The sequence below is a fragment of the Phycodurus eques genome, chromosome 8, assembly GCF_024500275.1.
Source record: "Phycodurus eques isolate BA_2022a chromosome 8, UOR_Pequ_1.1, whole genome shotgun sequence".
NCBI lineage: Eukaryota > Metazoa > Chordata > Actinopteri > Syngnathiformes > Syngnathidae > Phycodurus > Phycodurus eques.
Genome location: NC_084532.1, coordinates 4,124,899 through 4,141,325, shown reverse-complemented (window position 1 = coordinate 4,141,325; position 16,427 = coordinate 4,124,899). Strand labels below are relative to the sequence as shown.

The 16,427-nt window shown below is 40.4% G+C and overlaps 1 protein-coding gene across 1 annotated transcript; it reads left to right on the top strand.

Annotated features, from left to right (window-relative positions):
- Positions 1 to 358: 358 nt before the first annotated feature.
- Positions 359 to 9,095, top strand: LOC133406538 (regulator of G-protein signaling 5-like). The gene is made up of 5 exons (XM_061684208.1): positions 359 to 508; positions 1,426 to 1,539; positions 2,373 to 2,434; positions 5,237 to 5,403; positions 6,518 to 9,095. Exons 1-5 carry the CDS (start codon positions 465 to 467, stop codon positions 6,680 to 6,682), a joined length of 552 nt encoding a protein of 183 aa, XP_061540192.1. The 5' UTR covers positions 359 to 464; the 3' UTR covers positions 6,683 to 9,095.
- Positions 9,096 to 16,427: the final 7,332 nt, after the last annotated feature.

Genomic DNA, 16,427 nt, shown 5'->3' with positions numbered 1-16,427 from the left:
CAACACCTCCATGAAAATGTCACAGTTGTTAAAGTTGACAACTCTCACATTATGTTTTGAAGATTTTCAGCTTATTGGAAAAGAGTTCTTCAGAAGTCGCACATTTACGAGAGCAGGATATGTGTGGGTGGCCATGTTTATGAGTAAATTTGAATGAATATAAACAGACCTGAAATAAAAAATGAATATGGTGCAACGGTCCACAGCAGTCTGAAATCCCAATTAAAAAGGTGTTCAAATGTAATCACCTGTCCTTCTTTGTCCAGGCTCTGCAGCCGCCAGCGCTACACACATTCCAGTCTGATTGGCTTCACTTTTGGCCCACAGCCCAGAGGCTGTCTGCATAAAACCCGTGTGTGTTTAAAACCAGGACCAGAAAGCAAGAGGTACTCTCAGACTCACTTCGGACTAAAACACTGAAGATTAAACAACATTTTGAGCACTGTGCCTGAAGATTGTGCAAAATGTGTAAAGGATTAGCTGCCCTGCCCCAAACCTGCCTTGTAAGGTAAGCCCTACCTGCAAGTGGAAATTTTCATATAATTAGAGATTTCTCTTACTTGGAATATATACGCTACATTGGACTTTCTCTGAAAAGATTATGTCCTAGCAATTGTATTGGAGGGATGAAATATATTAGCCTAATCTTTAGAAGCATCTTTATTTTTGTCATAACACCTGAATTTTAATTACTGCTCCCAGAAAATGGTTTAGCTGGTGTGACTACCCCCCCCCCCCCCACCCTCTCTTCCCCCCCACATACACACATGTAATATTACTGATAACATTGTTATGATAAATACAATGATCCTGGTGGGGTGACAAACATTTTTTTTTTTTTTTTTTTTTTTTTTATGAGAGGAAAAACTAATCGTGCTCAATATTCATACTGCTTTGTTAAAAATTGCTCATCATTTTGTATATATCTAGTATATATTGTATCTATGCAGAAAAATATCATTCTAACGACAAAACTGTAAAATGAGTAAAGCAGCAAGTTTTTGTGTGTGCTTTTGTCCAATTTAATGATTTTTATTAGTTTGTCTTGTTATTATTTTGGCACGTCACCGTTTTATCATAGATGTGTACAGTACAGTATATTGGCGAGTGTATAATAAAGCATTAAGAAACCGGAGGGTCATGATTTACTGTACAAAATGTGAAAATGTGAAAAACTGTCAAGGTGCCCTTGAGCAAGGCGCCCTCAGTTCAAGAAGTGCAGCACTGTTTGAATGTCCTTTCTACACAGATTCCTCTCCTTGCATGCCTGCATGTATGTGATCAGGTTCTATGTGTGGTGTGCAACAAAATATGCCATACGTGCAGCAGAGTGTACGTTGAATTTCCCCTCGAGGGTTTTATAATGACTATAGTAAAAAACACTAACATAAGGTATTTCATTCTACTCTGCTTGATGTCTTGCAGGGCTAAAGAGATCAAGTCAAAATTGGGAGTTTTGCTGCAAAAGCCAGAAAATGCAATCGACCTCATCATTCCCTATCCGGAGAAAACTGAGAAGAAGCCGGAGAAGCTGCAGAAGTAACAATTTTTTCTTGTTCGCTTGAGTGTAGGGAAAGGGATGTTTGCGATTTATGATTTTGTGTGGTAAAGTAGCAAGCCAAAGCTTCAAGCAGGAACACGATTAAAGGTTTAAAACATTAAAAAGGTTTTAGCACTGTGGTATGTGATCGCGATTGTTATTGTCTCAAGTTAGTCTTATACTGTAGGTAAATTAAGATTGAATATTCAAATATTTTGTTTTTGTTTTGTATTTTTGCCATTTTATGGTTTCAATATAAAGCCTGGATGGTCACCCGATACATATATATGATAATTATTATTATTATTATCATATTGTTAAAGGTCCGGTCAAATCAGGTTAAATGGTCAGGTCTGGCAAATCCCTGAACATGAAATAATCAGCAGCAACAGGATCTTTGTGTTTTTATTATGTTTAATTTTTCAATTGTTACATGCATTGCATGGCATTGCAGAATGTGTTGACAAATAAAAATTAACCATGTAGTTTTTGGGAAATCCTGCAGCTGATAGGAAGCTTTTTGCCACCTTGTTATGTATGGTTGTATTTATATCCTATGTAAAAAAAAGTACAAAATAAAATAAAAAATACTTAAAAAATAATTAAGTGGTAATTCCACTCAAGCGATTACATATTTCATGGTTCCACTAAATACCCCTCAATTAATATGAATTCAATTATAGTTTGAAGTCAGTGGAAAATCATATTTTTTTGTGACAGAAAATAATTTGCTGTATTCCAAAATAACAGAAAAATAACTATTTGATTAAGCATACTAATTGCGCATTAAGATGCCCCACAGTTTGGTTGACCTAAAATATTCTGTGCACAGACCTCCGTGTGACGAAGCTGCTCAGTGGCGTGAGAGTCTGGACCGAGTACTGAACAACAGCTGTAAGTTTACTCCCTTGTTATCTCAGTCACACTTTGTCTGTCGCAACACACACACAAAAGCATATATTAATACTGCACGTGCGACGTGATACACGTACACAACAATGTTGCTTGGAAAGCTGGTTTGCATTAGCTCTACTTTATTGCGTACACATTTGACCAGACACTGATACTATTTATTATTTCAAAGGTTCCTTGGCGATTATACAACAGCTGATCTTAGGTTGAACACTAAACATTCCCAAACAGGAAACAATGCCTTCTTGAGGTCTGGGGTCTGTCTGCGAGACTGTTTATATTGGAATGGGCGTTTTAATTTGTATCCCTTTAGAGTCTGTACAACCAGTGCAATGTTTATATTTTTTTGATAGGGTACTTGCTTATATTTTTTTTGGTCGTGTACTCGCCAGACACAAGTTGTCTTCGTTTTGTTTGGTTTTTTTTTTTGTTGACATTTGAAAAATGTGTATGAATGTGGTGCAACCTCAGTAAACAAAAAATAAACTGCCTGCAGTAACAAAAGTATCGACCTATCAAAGCTCAGCCTAAAGGCTACCGCACACCGAGCGATGCGGCCAAACCCGAGTGAACTGTCGCGCCGTTTGCGGGGTTTGGCAACAGTATTGATAAGTGGCTAATTTGTTTTCACTGATTTTTGTTTTTTTGTTGTTTTTTTTTTGCATGATGTAGCAACTCTCCAATCAAAATGTGCATAAGCTTTGCCACACACACTAAAAATACATTTCCAGGTTTTAAGCCAGTGAGAACTAGAACGCCCGCTGCGCCACACCAAGCCATACCAATATAGTATATAAAGTCACAAATATTGTGTTGTATAACAATATACTTAACTATATTTATAATTTACAATTCATAATTTGCCTGTGGATGAAATAGCAAAGCTGGTAGCCTAAATGTACATAAGCGTTATGTACCGCGCCGGGTACGTGCAAATGAATGGGAGCCAGTTAGCCTCTTTTAAAATATCCACACCATTTCTGTAGCAACTCGCTTCGTCCTTAATTATGAATCTATCTTTTTATGGTTTAATAAATGTGCTAAAGTACAATATACTGTATGAACAGTATCAAACGCCGATACAGGCTGGCTATTCAGAGTGTCTATTCTCGCATATCCAATTGCTCAATGTGCGAAAAAGGTGAGCCGCCAGCTGTCATTTTTTTACGATGAACCGGTCCAATCGGGAACGAGCGCATTGCACAGTGTGTGGCAGGCTTTAAATTCAAATCTAATAATTTGGATGATATATTTTGAGCCTTTGTTTTTTTGGTTTTTTTTTGTTTGTTTTGTTTGGTTTTGTTTTGCAGCACAAGCAAACACGCCTGCTAATACTTCAATTGAGTGATCCTGAAAACAAGCTAAATGGGTGGCAGATGACCTTTCAAAGCCTTCGTTGAACTGACTGGAGCAGCAATATGAATGTTTTCTCTGTGCTCGCACGTATTTTTGTTGTATAGACAAATTGTTAATTAATATGGATTGGTCCACGGGGGGCTGTGTGTTATGGTCTTAAATCCACTGGAGAGTATAGAGTATAAAAGAATCCAGCAGTGATTTATCACACTTTTCCTGCAAGTTGCATAAGCGATGATAGTTTCTTATGAACATTATTTTTAGATGGGATTCATTCAAAATTGGTCTCTATTCGACCCTATCCTGAAGATTTAAATATGCGTAATTTAGCTGATCCTAATATGCAATAGGAAGTACAAAACGGCTGACTGATGTTACTGCATAAAATGTCATCCATCAATTTTCTATATCACGTGTCCTTATTAGGGTGGTGCATGAGCTGGTGCCTCAACTGGTCGCCAGCCAATTACAGGCATAAAATTCAAATTAGTAGAAAGTATACTTTTTCCAAACAGATTTCTGGTACCAAATTGGTTGGGGACCACTGCGCTAACCTGTTTTCCACATATTGAGGATATGACTCAATATAGAAACACAGTAAGAATAAATAGAATAATAAAAATAACCTAACACTGTTAGAAAAAAAAAGGTTTTCAGATTTGGTTGAAAGATGGCTATGAATGTCTGGTCAAATGCAACAGCTGCAGTCAATCCCTAGACCTTAGTCGCAAAGGTCTAGGAATATAATCAAGGCCTGACGGGTTGTGCAAGATACGCTGCGAGGATGAAATTGTTTGTGGAACACCTAATAAAGCCGCACATTTCAGTCTACATTTGGAATAAAATATTCTCTAATTTTCTCAACAAAACACACCAAAAAATGTCCACACATTTTGGACTGAAATTTAGAGAGAAGGGTCCGAGTCAAATATCAGATAAAAATACTCTGCGATATATATATTTGCAGTACAGAGCCAATGAACGTATTTCAGTATTAATAACACCGACTACCCTCAACACATATATCTCGATGATGATAATTGTGTCCTCATTATGTAGCATTCTAGAGACTGAACGTTTTACCTTTTTTCTCGGTGTTTTTGTTTGGCAAACAGCTTGTCAACAGTGTGTTGTGTGTGTCTTTTTGTGTATCTTTCCACAGCAGCTTGATTGCTACTCAGAGCTATTTAAAACCAAACCAGGCAATTACGGTAGATGGCAGATAAAAGCCTGAGGGCCTAGCAGAAGGCTTATCATCAGTAGCACAGACTTTATCAGACAATGGAACCTTTCAAGGGCATTGTGCTGAATTACAATGGGTTTTAATGAACTAAACTCTTGTTGCGTCTGAAGTTATTTTAGAAAAAATACCATTCATTTCTTTCCAAATAAAGCTGTACACCAATAATGCTCCCCTCTGTTCATTAGATGGTCTTGCTACCTTCCGTAGCTTCCTGCAGTCTGAATTCAGTGATGAGAATATTGAGTTTTGGATGGCTTGTGAGGATTTCAAGAAGACCAAGAATCCAGTGAAGATGGCTGCCAAGGCAAAAATGATCTATGAAGACTACATTCAGTCCGAGGGACCCAAAGAGGTCAGGCTTCCCTTCTCGCACTTGATTGCTCGTACGCCAAAAAAAAAGTAGAAAAAGGCTGGAGAAAATAGTGTGGCATGACGGTGGCAGTTTGCTTAACTAGCAAAGTAAATGAAAAACAAATAAACCATTTACACAGTGATTCATTCATTTTTTGTTGAAATCAAATAAAAAGTTACAAGAAAACTGCGGCCAATCAATCCAATACTCAAGACTCCACATCATACTGTGATAGATTCCCTGAAAAACATTCTGAATAGCTTCTCACCAAAATAAGTGGTTGGATGGTTTGTGAACAATATTGGTCACTGAAGCAACTTGAAAATGACCAAATTTGGTGAATTTGGGGTATGATATACAACTTTGGCTACTTGTTGCATTGCAAAAGCATTGCCAGAAAATTACACAACCAAAATAACCTTTCCTCTCCCAGATTACCTCGTTCCTGTTCAGCAATACGGCACCACCTCTTACTACACACCTTGTTTTAATTGTTTTTAAAGAAAATTTGAATCATTTGGTCCAGTTTTTTTTTGGCAGCACGCTGGCCGACTGGTTAGAGCGTCAGCCTCACAGTTCTGTGGACCCAGGTTCAATCCCCGGCCCCGCCTGTGTGGTGTTTGCATGTTCTCCCTGTGCCTGCGTGGGTTTTCTCCGGGCACTCCGGTTTCCTCCCACATCCCAAAAATATGCATTAATTGGCGACTCTAAATTGCCCGTAGGTGTGAATGTGTGTGCGAATGGTTGTTTGTTTCTATGTGCCCTGCGATTGGCTGGCAACCAGTTCAGGGTGTACCCCGCCTCCTGCCCGATGACAGCTGGGATAGGCTCCAGCACGTTCGCAACCCTAGTGAGGAGAAGCGGCTCAGAAAATGGATGGATGGATGAATGGTCCAGTTTCAATACTGATTTGCCATCAATTTTCACCTTCACACCACACACACTAAGGGTATAAAAATACCTTTAATACTTTGATAATGCCAATCAGTTCATCTTTCAGTAGTGATATTGTATTTTCTATAGTATACTTGGTTTGGCTAGCGTCCCATTCGTTAATCAATAAACTAATTGCATAATTTGTCTTAGCAGCATTTACTTTCTTCTCTTGCCACAGGTCAACATTGACCATTTCACCAAAGATGTGACTCTCAGGAATTTGGTGGATCTTTCGCCTGAAACTTTTGACCTGGCCCAAAAGAGGATCCACGCCCTGATGGAAAAAGACTCCTTCGGTCGCTTCTTGAGGTCTGAGCAGTACCAGGAGCTCTTGGTCAACTAAACCTGAGCAGGAGACTTAAGCAGCTGGGTGGAGAGGTGGTAAATCGATTTCAGTTTAGTTTTTTTGGTCAAATATGATCAATTAAAAATAGAAATCAAGATTAGAAATTTGTGTTAAAGCTCAAGATTATATATGATACAAAGTGCACCAATGAGTTAAACGAGTGAGCTGCTCAGATGAAATTGGACTCTCAAATTCCCGCCTAAATTATATTCCTTGTGCTACAGAACTCATACACTTAATCAAATAATCAATATTTCGACAAAACCGATGCCAATCAACTCACATGAAGAAGAGCAAGTCAGTTTCAAATCCTCTTCTTGTCTGGCACATCCAAGCTGACCAATTATGCTGTGCTATTCAGACTTAATTCTATTTAAGGAGGCAGAGCTCTTATGCACCGTACCAAACTACGGTACGGTCTGGTGCCACTGAGGCAAAACTAAATTTTTTAATTCCTTCAAAACCAAAAATAAATAAAGAATTATATATAATATAGTATGAAATAACTTCACTTGCTTCAGAAAAATACAAACATACCTTCTATGGTAGTGTCTTAGTGACTAGAAATCATGCTAATCATCAAGTATACATAAATAACTTTTATATATATATATATATATATATATATATATATATTTATATGGCGGCACGGTGGCCGACTGGTTAGCCTCACAGTTCTGAGGACCCGGGTTCAATCCCCGGCCCCGCCTGTGTGGAGTTTGCATGTTCTCCCCGTGCCTGCTTGGGTTTTCTCCGGGCACTCTGGTTTCCTCCCACATCCCAAAAACATGCATTAATTGGACACTCTAAAATTGCCCGTAGGTGTGACTGTGAGTGCGAATGGCTGTTTGTTTGTATGTGCCCTGCGATTGGCTGGCAACCAGTCCAGAGTGTACCCCGCTTCTTGCCCGATGACAGCTGGGATAGCCTCCAGCACCCCCGCAACCCTAGTGAGGAGAAGCGGCTCAGAAAATGGATGGATGGATATATATATATTATTAAATAGAAATTTGTAAAATTAGCGAAGGCCTTTCTTTCTTCCAGTATGACTGTGCCTCAATGCACAAAGCAAGGTCCATAATGGCATGGTTGGACGAGTTTGTCATGAATGAACCTGACAGCCATGACCTAAACCACATCAAATACCTTTGGGATCAACTAGAATGCAGAATGTGGGGCAGACCCTCTCATCTAACATCACTGACCGCTCACAAATGCTCTCCTGGGAGCAAAGGGAAGAGATTTTTTTGGAATAGCCTCGTGTCCCAATACTTTGGTCCATATTGTTATATCGTAACGGTTTTCCCAAATGTGTTAACCCATGTAAAAATGCTCATTTGCTTGTTTTGAACAATGACACGATATCAGGTACCGCAAATTATTCACGTTAATAAAATCAAATGTGTACCAGCCTTCCTGCAAATGAAAATGTATGATGTTCACAAAACTCTCATTTCTCATTCCTCACAAATAGAAGTTTAGGTAGTGTATCCACCAACCTCCTATTTTGGCTCCAGTGAGAGCCATCATTGAGAACACTGCTGGCTAGTTGGCTCAGTGGTCAAGCTCATCAGCTGCCACTAAAGTGCACGTTGCTTGGATGGGAAATCAAGTGGGAGGGAGTCTCAGAATAAGGGAACTGCGTGACGATATGGTTTTATAAAGTATACACAAAGATATTAGCAACCTGCAGTGGTGTTTTTCCCATGTGCTTTTACTTACATTGTTGAAAACTGAATCAGCTATAAGCCATGACTTAACATACCAGCAAACATTAAAAAAGAAGGGAAGGAATTTCTGCTTTGCTGCAGATCCCACCAATGAAAGTCGATCCCTTTCTTATATGGATAACATTGATCATAACAAAATCCAAAATGAATCTGAATGATGATAAATATATACAGTCTCCTCCTAACTCATTAAAACATTATTTATTCCTTAGAAATTCATTTATTGATGCTTTTTTTTTTACATTACGTGAACATTGTTGGAAACAGTAGTGGGTTTAAAGTTTGTGTTCAATTTGAGTTCACAAAGTGTGATGATATACTCATATGTAATCTGTTGTTGTTGTTGTTGTTTTTATCTTACAAAAGCATTTGTATCCTCATCAACCCAATATTATCTTCTACATATTCACCATTTGTTAAGTAATTTTTGGTTCGGGAATTGCCCAGTGTTAGGCTGCACTATGGGACAGATTTGCCAGTCTGTTGCCATAAAGAAAACAAATAGGACTTGGGGAGTGCTGAATATGTCACAAAATCTTGCATGTATGTCTTGGAGTTGACCACATAAATATATATCTGCATACTACATACTACTTCTGAAGATGTATTTATTTTACATGTAAATATATATTTGCATAACACTGTGTCTAACTTATTCATAAATACAAATGTTGATTCAATGATTCTTTCCATGGAGAATTGACAAGGCTTTCTCCCAGAGACATGTTTCTTCATAAAAAGAGGAAAGATTTTTCACTGGTCACTTTGTACAAACATGAAGGCAAAGCAAATTTGAGATAAAAGATCACAACATAGGCGGTAGTCTTAAAATGCTGATAGTGAGTTTTTCCTGGTGGCTACCTTGAAGACAGATATTTTCTATTTTTGTTTATTTTGTATTTTATACTTAGACGCATACATTGGAACATTAGTTGAACTGTCTCTTTAAAGCAAATCTAGAGAGTATAGACTTTTTGACTTGATTTACTGGTTAGAGTAAAGTGTGATTGATTTGGTGAAGAAAGCATATGTCCTTTTATTTGTCCCTATAAAAGTTGTAGGTGCACAGTATAACATTTTTGTCCCAAGTATGAGTATTTCGGTAATGGTCATTTAGTTTCCTAGGTTTGTGTTCACCACTGTTTTAAACAAATCCTGAGTTCGTCACCCTGAGAGTCTTGAATAAGAGGCATGGATTTACAGTCTGGTTCGATAATGCTCAATTCGACTTCTGTCGGGGAAACTCTCATATTAACCAGAATGTTTCATTTATGAAACATCACATTTAACACAGAGAAGCATAACTTGAATCTACAATTTATTTATATTAATCAAATGGGCCTGCACACTTGCCTTATTAGGCTGTAAAATTCTTATTTCAAAAAATAATAATTCTTAGTATGATGACTTAAATTAAATCCTATTGTGTTTCACAATAAAACATTTTCCCAATCCTGACATAGCTTTCATATGATGTAATGTTTAAGACATATTTGTGGTATTTCAACCCCAGACTGTAATTATAAACAGGTTGTTGAAAGATTGGCTTCCCTTTTCTCCTAATATGGTATCACTCCTAACTATATGTGGTAACCCATCTTAGACTCAGCAACTTATGTAAAAACTAATTGGAGAGCAAAAGTACCCAAAGTAAATGTATTTTTTTTCCATACTCTGTCTGATGAATGAAAAACAGAACGGAAACAGGAGAGTTTGCCAACACAAACACTCAGAGACTTGCATGGTCACATCCTTTGCTGTTTCCAAGAAATTGGAAACGCTCAGATTCTTTTGGGACTCACAGGGGGTTGATGACATTTCTAACAACTTGTTTGTTTTACATATCTAGTGCGTTGTCACATATAGCCTCAAACCACCTTCTCAGAGCACAGCGCATAAACATTGACATTTTCCAGCATTGTCAATGTGAATTCAAAAGTCATTAAAACACATATACACATACAGTATAGTACAGGATCAACGTAATAATGTTCTCTTCGTGCCTCATGAAAGATGGGAATGACGTTGGCCTCAGCACATTGTCGCAGAGGCCTCAGAGGTTTGGAGCCACCATTCAGAAAAGCTGTCATCAGCTGTTATGGACTACAAAATAGGAGGAAAATGGAAGAACATAATTTCCACTGTAATATCAACAACGATCATTTGTCTGCCAATTACAATATCTGTTGAGACAAGATTCACAACAGACAACTAACTAAATGTTGTTACTGTTGCCTTCTGCTCACATCAGCTGCATTGGCTGCTATCGAGCCTTAGATGCATTATTTGATAACAAACGATCAACAGGCAGTAATAACATTTGTCTGTTTTCACCTAACTGCCAAGACACACAATATGGAGTCTTTCAAAAGTGAGCAAAATCAGTTTAAATGTCCATTTGGTGCAGATCCATCCATCCATCCATTTTCAACACCGCTTATCCTGGTTTGGGTCGCGGGACGCTGGAGCCTATCCCAGCTGACTTCGGGCAAAAGGCGGACTACACCCTGAACTGATCGCCAGTCAGTCGCAGGGCACATATAGACAATGACAACCATTCGCACTCACATTCACACCGTCACTGAGTGGGAACTGAACCCACGCTGCCTGCACCAAAGTCAGGCGAGTGTACCACTACACCATCAGTGACCTCCATTTGGTGGAGATGTGATTTAAAATCAGTAGGATTATTGGTATGAAGCAAAATTTTTAAAAATAAAAAATGAAAGAGACTGTGACTTGGAGAGGGGTAACACTCACATTTAATGTCCTTAGTCAGATGCCCCTGTATAATTCCTGGTTCAAATTTCAATATGAAAGCATAATGGACTAATGGACCATTAGGCCATTAGTAATGGTTAACATCTGCCGCACAGTTCTGCGATTCAGGGTTTGAATCTCAGCTTTAGTCTTTCTGTTTGTAGTTTGCATGTTCTGCCCATGCTTGCGTATTATTATATTGTTATTGTTATTAAACATCAAAGCAATTAGATTGCTTCAAATCAGAACTCCAATTTTCCAGTGCTACCATGTATGAAAACCACTTACAAATAAAGTTTGATTGATTGAAGTTTGATCAAGTCAATCATTGTTTTTCTGTCCAGCATTCTTTTGTTGTCGGACAATTATTATATCCACTATATTGTCAAAAGTATTCGTTCCCCGATCCAAATAATCACAATCAGGTGTTCCAATCACTTCCACACCTAGGCATGTAGACTGTTTCTACAAACGTTTGTGAAAGAATGGGTCGCTTTCAGGAGCTCAGTGAATTCCAGCGTGGAACTGAGGATGCCACCTGTGCAACAAGTGCAGTCATGAAATTTCGTGGAAGTGTTTGGGAACAACAGCAACTCAGCCGAAAAGTGGTAGGCCACGAACCTGACGGAGCGGGTTCTGCGGATGCTGAGGTGCATAGTGCAAAGGGGTCACCATCTTTCTGCCGAGCTAGTCGCTACAGACCTCCAAACTTCATGTGGCCTTCAGATAAGCTCAATAACAGTCCACAGAGAGCTTCATGCAATGGGGTTCCATGGCGGAGCAGCTGCAGCCAAGCCTTACATCACCAAGTGCAATGTAAAGCATTGGATGCAGTGGTTCAAAGCATGCCGCCACTGGACTCTAGAGCAGTGTAGACGCATTCTCTGGAGTGACGAATCACGCTTCTCCATCTGGCAATCTGATGGACGAGTCTTGGTTTGGCTGTTGCCATGAGAACGGTACTTATCTGAACGCATTGTGCCAACTGTAAAGTTTGGTGGATGGGAGAGTATGGTGTGGGGTTGTTTTTCAGGAGCTGGGCTTGGCACCTTACTTCCAGTGAAATGAACTCTGAATGCTCCAGCAAACCAAGAGATTTTTGTTTTCAATTAAAAATAATAAAAAAAATTAGACTTGGATTTCAGCTTTGGCCTTCTAATGAACTTGCTTGCTGCATGTTCTAAATAACAACATCGTGCTGCTGCTTCTACTCCACAGTAGGTAGGTTTTTGCTTAGACAACACCCGAGTGGTATAGCTGTACTGACCCAAAATACTCTTAATCAGCATATCCCCTTTTCTTTATATGTAAAATTCCTAAGAACAATAACAGGCATTCACGTCTTGCATACAAGCATAGTAAGTTACATCCATTAAGAGATATACAGATATATTCTACCTTGAAGCATTTTAGACCTGTTAACATGCATAAAGTGTATTTTGGCAAGTATCCTATCTCTGGGGTTGAGGTCACCGAGGTGGTAAAAAGCTCCTCGGTGGCAGGGCCCCAGGGGTGGATAAAATTCGCCCGGAGTTCCTAAAGGCTCTGGATGTTGTGGGGCTGCCCTGGTTGACACGCCTCTTCAAAATCGCAAGGACATCAAAGACAGTGCCTCTGGATTGGCAGACTGGGGTGGGAAACAGTGGACACACAGTTCCGCCGTGGAGCAGTGGACCAGTTCTATACCCTCAGCAGGGTCCTCGAGGGTGCAAGGGAGTTCGCGCAACCAGTCTATATGTGTTCTGTGGACTTGGAGAAGGCATTCGACCGTGTCCCTCGGGGAGTTCTGTGGAGGGTGCTTCGGGAGTAAGGGATGCCGAACCCCCCTTACGGGCTGTTCAGTCCCTGTGCGACCAGTGTCAGAGTCTGGTACGCATTTCCGGCAGTAAGTCAGACTCGTTTCTGGTCAGGGTTGGACTCGGCCAAGACTACCCTTTGTCACCGATTCTGTTCATAACTTTTATGGACAGAATTTCAAGACGCAGCCGAGGCGTAGAGGGGGTCCGGTTTGGTGGCCTCAGTATTGCGTCTTTGCTTTTTATGATGTGGTTTTGTTGGCTTCAACAAGCCGTGATCTCCAACAGAGCGGTTCGCAGCTGAGTGTGAAGTGGCTGGGATGAGAATCAGCCCCTCCAAATCTGAGACCATGGTCCGCAGTCGGAAAAGGGTGGAGTGTCCTCTTCAGGTCAGGGATGAGATCCTGCCCCAAGTGGAGAAGATCAAATACAACCCCAATTCCAATGAAGTTGGGACGTTGTGTTAAACATAAATAAAAACAGAATACAATGATTTGCAAATCATGTTAAACCTATATTTAATTGAATACACTACAAAGAGGCTGCACGGTGGACGACTGGTTAGAGCGTCAGCCTCACAGTTCTGAGGACTGGGGTTCAATCCCTGTGTGGAGTTTGCATGTTCTCCCCGTGCCTGCGTGGGTTTTCTCCGGGCACTCCGGTTTCCTCCCACATCCCAAAAACATGCATTAATTGGAGACTCTAAATTCCCCGTAGGTGTGACTGTGAGTGTGAATGGTTGTTTGTTTGTATGTGCCTTGCGATTGGCTGGCAACCAGTTCAGGGTGTACCCCGCCTCCTGCCCGATGATAGCGGGAATAGGCTCCAGCACACCCGCGACCCTAGTGAGGAGAAGTGGTTCAGAAAATGGATGGATGGACACTACAAAGACAAGATATTTAATGTTCAAACTGATAAGCTTGACTGTTTTTACCAAATAGTTATTAACTTAGAATTTTATGGCTGCAATACATTCCAAGAAAGCTGGGACAGGTGGCAAAAAAGACTGAGAAAGATGAGGAATGCTCATCAAACACCTGTTTGGAACATCCCATGGTGAACAGGCTACCTCTTTGTGAACAAGTGTGTGATATAGTCAAAATAGTCGAACAGTTTATGGACAATGTTCCTTAACGTACAATTTTATTGATTTATTAATTTAGGGATTTCATCATCTACAGTCCATAATATCATCAAAATGTTCAGAGAATCTGGAGAAATCACTACATGTAAGCGGCAAGGCCAAAAACCAACATTGAATGCCCATGACCTTCGATCCCTCAGGCGCACTGCAGCAAAAACCGACATCAATGTGAAAAGGATATCACCCTATGGGCTCAGGAACACTTTAGAAAACCAATTTCAGTTAATACAGTTCGGCGCTACATCCGTAAGTGCAACTTGAAACACTACTATGCAAAGCAAAAGCCATTCATCAACAACATCCAGAAACGCCTTCTCTAGGCCTGAGCTCATCTAAGATCGACTGGTACAAAGTGGAAAAGTGTTCTGTGGTCCCACGAGTCCGCATTTCAAATTGTTTTTGGAAATTGTGGACGTCGTGTCCTCCGGGCCAAAGAGGAAAATAACTATCCGGACTGTTATGGACGCAAAGTTCAAAAGCCAGCATCTGAGATGGTATGGGTAACTTGCTACATTAATGCTGAAAGTTACATACAGGTTTTGGAGCAACAAATTCTGCCATAAAAGCAACATCTTTTTGTATGTCAAATCCAGCCTCGCCTGTGTGGAGTTTGGAATCCAGCCTCGCCTGTGTGGCATGTTCTCCCCATCCCTGCATGGGTTTTCTTCGGGTACTCCAAGTTCCTCCCCCATCTCAAAAACATGCAGTCGGTTAAAGATGTTGTCTTTTTGTATGTCTTCAGTTGGTCTCCATTGTCATATTTTGCGCTTCTTAACGGCCCATATATTTTCAATGGGAGACTGGTCTGGACTGCTGGTAGGCCAAGCTACAGTAGTAGCAATATCCTTTCTGCCATGGTTAATCTGGAATGTCTGTTATGGTCAAATGCTCTTTTGGCTGCTAAACCTGATGTTTGATACACCTGTCTCAATTTGAAACAATATTCTCAATGTCTGCATTTATTCATGTTCTGGCTCTCCATTTGCATTTCTCTATGCCTAGATGTCCTTCATGCAGTCTTTTCAGCAGTTCATGTCTCAGTGAGTGTGGGATCACTGCTCTGTTTTGTTTTAGAAAAGTTCCATTCACTTAGCTCTGCTCTTATGTTGTAGCATAGTTAGAGCATCTGCCTCACAGTTCTGAGGACCAGGGTTCAACTCCCTGTGTGGAGTTTGCATGTTCTCCCTGTGCCTGCTTGCGTTTTCTCCAGGCACTCCGTTTTCCTCCCACATCCCAAAAACATGCATGGTAGGTTGATTGATGACTCTAAATTGCCAATAGGTGTGAATATGTGCCTGGCGAATGGTTGTTTGTTTTTTATGTGCCCTGCGATTGGCTGGCGACCAGTTCAAGTTGTACCCCGCCTCCTGCTCAAAGATGGCTGGGATAGGCTCCAGCACTCTCGCGACCCTTGTGAGGAGAAGCAGCTCAGAAAATGGATGGATGGATGGATTACTTTTTGCAGACAACTGTCATTTCGTGTCCCAGCTGCAATTTGCTTTGATTTCGCTGTTTTTGAACTGTAAGCCATTCTACTCGCCTCGTGAGTTCGCATCATTCATTCTCGCTGGCGTCTATATTTCGCCTCAAGCTAACACGAACGCCGCACTGCTAATGCTCGCCGAGCAAGTCAACGAAATTGAAAAAAAAAACACACGGACTCACCCCTCATTATTCTCTGGGACTTTAACAAAGCTAAACTCAACCACGTACTCCCTAAATACATGCATCACATCGACTGTAATATAACATTTTAGACCACTGCTATACGACGCTAAAAAACGCATACCGTGCTATACCTCGTGCCGCCCTGGGCTCGTCTGATCACTGCTTAATTCACTTAACACAGAAGTACAGGCAAGAACTTAAATGCGCGAAGCCTACAGTGAAAACAGTGAAAAAGTGGACCAATGAAGCAAATATGGAACTTCAAAGCTGTTTAGACTGCACAGACTGGTGTGTCTTTGAAAATTCAGCTGGCAGCCTGGATGAATATACGGACACTGTCACATCCTATATCCGTTTCTGTGAAGATGTGTGTGTACCAACAAAGTAATTTCGCACTTTCAACAACAACAAGCCGTGGTTCACTGCCAAACTTCAGCGCCAAGCTAAGGAGGTCGCATATCCGAGCGGGGACAGGGCCGTGTATAATCGCGCTAGAAACCTGCTGACTAAAGAAATTAACATTGCAAAGAGGAACTATGCAGAAAAGTTGGAAAAACAGTTTAGCGCTAACGACTCTAAATCAGTCTGGCATGCATTCCAATCGTTGACTAATTACAAGCGACGATCCCCCAAGAGGAGAACAA

Bases quoted from the DNA above. Each gene is read 5' to 3' on its own strand.
- LOC133406538 (XM_061684208.1), top strand. From the start codon at position 465: ATGTGTAAAGGATTAGCTGCCCTGCCCCAAACCTGCCTTGTAAG. The intron at 509-1,425 runs GTAAGCCCTACC...GATGTCTTGCAG, and splicing joins CCCCAAACCTGCCTTGTAAG to GGCTAAAGAGATCAAGTCAA. The intron at 1,540-2,372 runs GTAACAATTTTT...TTCTGTGCACAG, and splicing joins AAGCCGGAGAAGCTGCAGAA to ACCTCCGTGTGACGAAGCTG.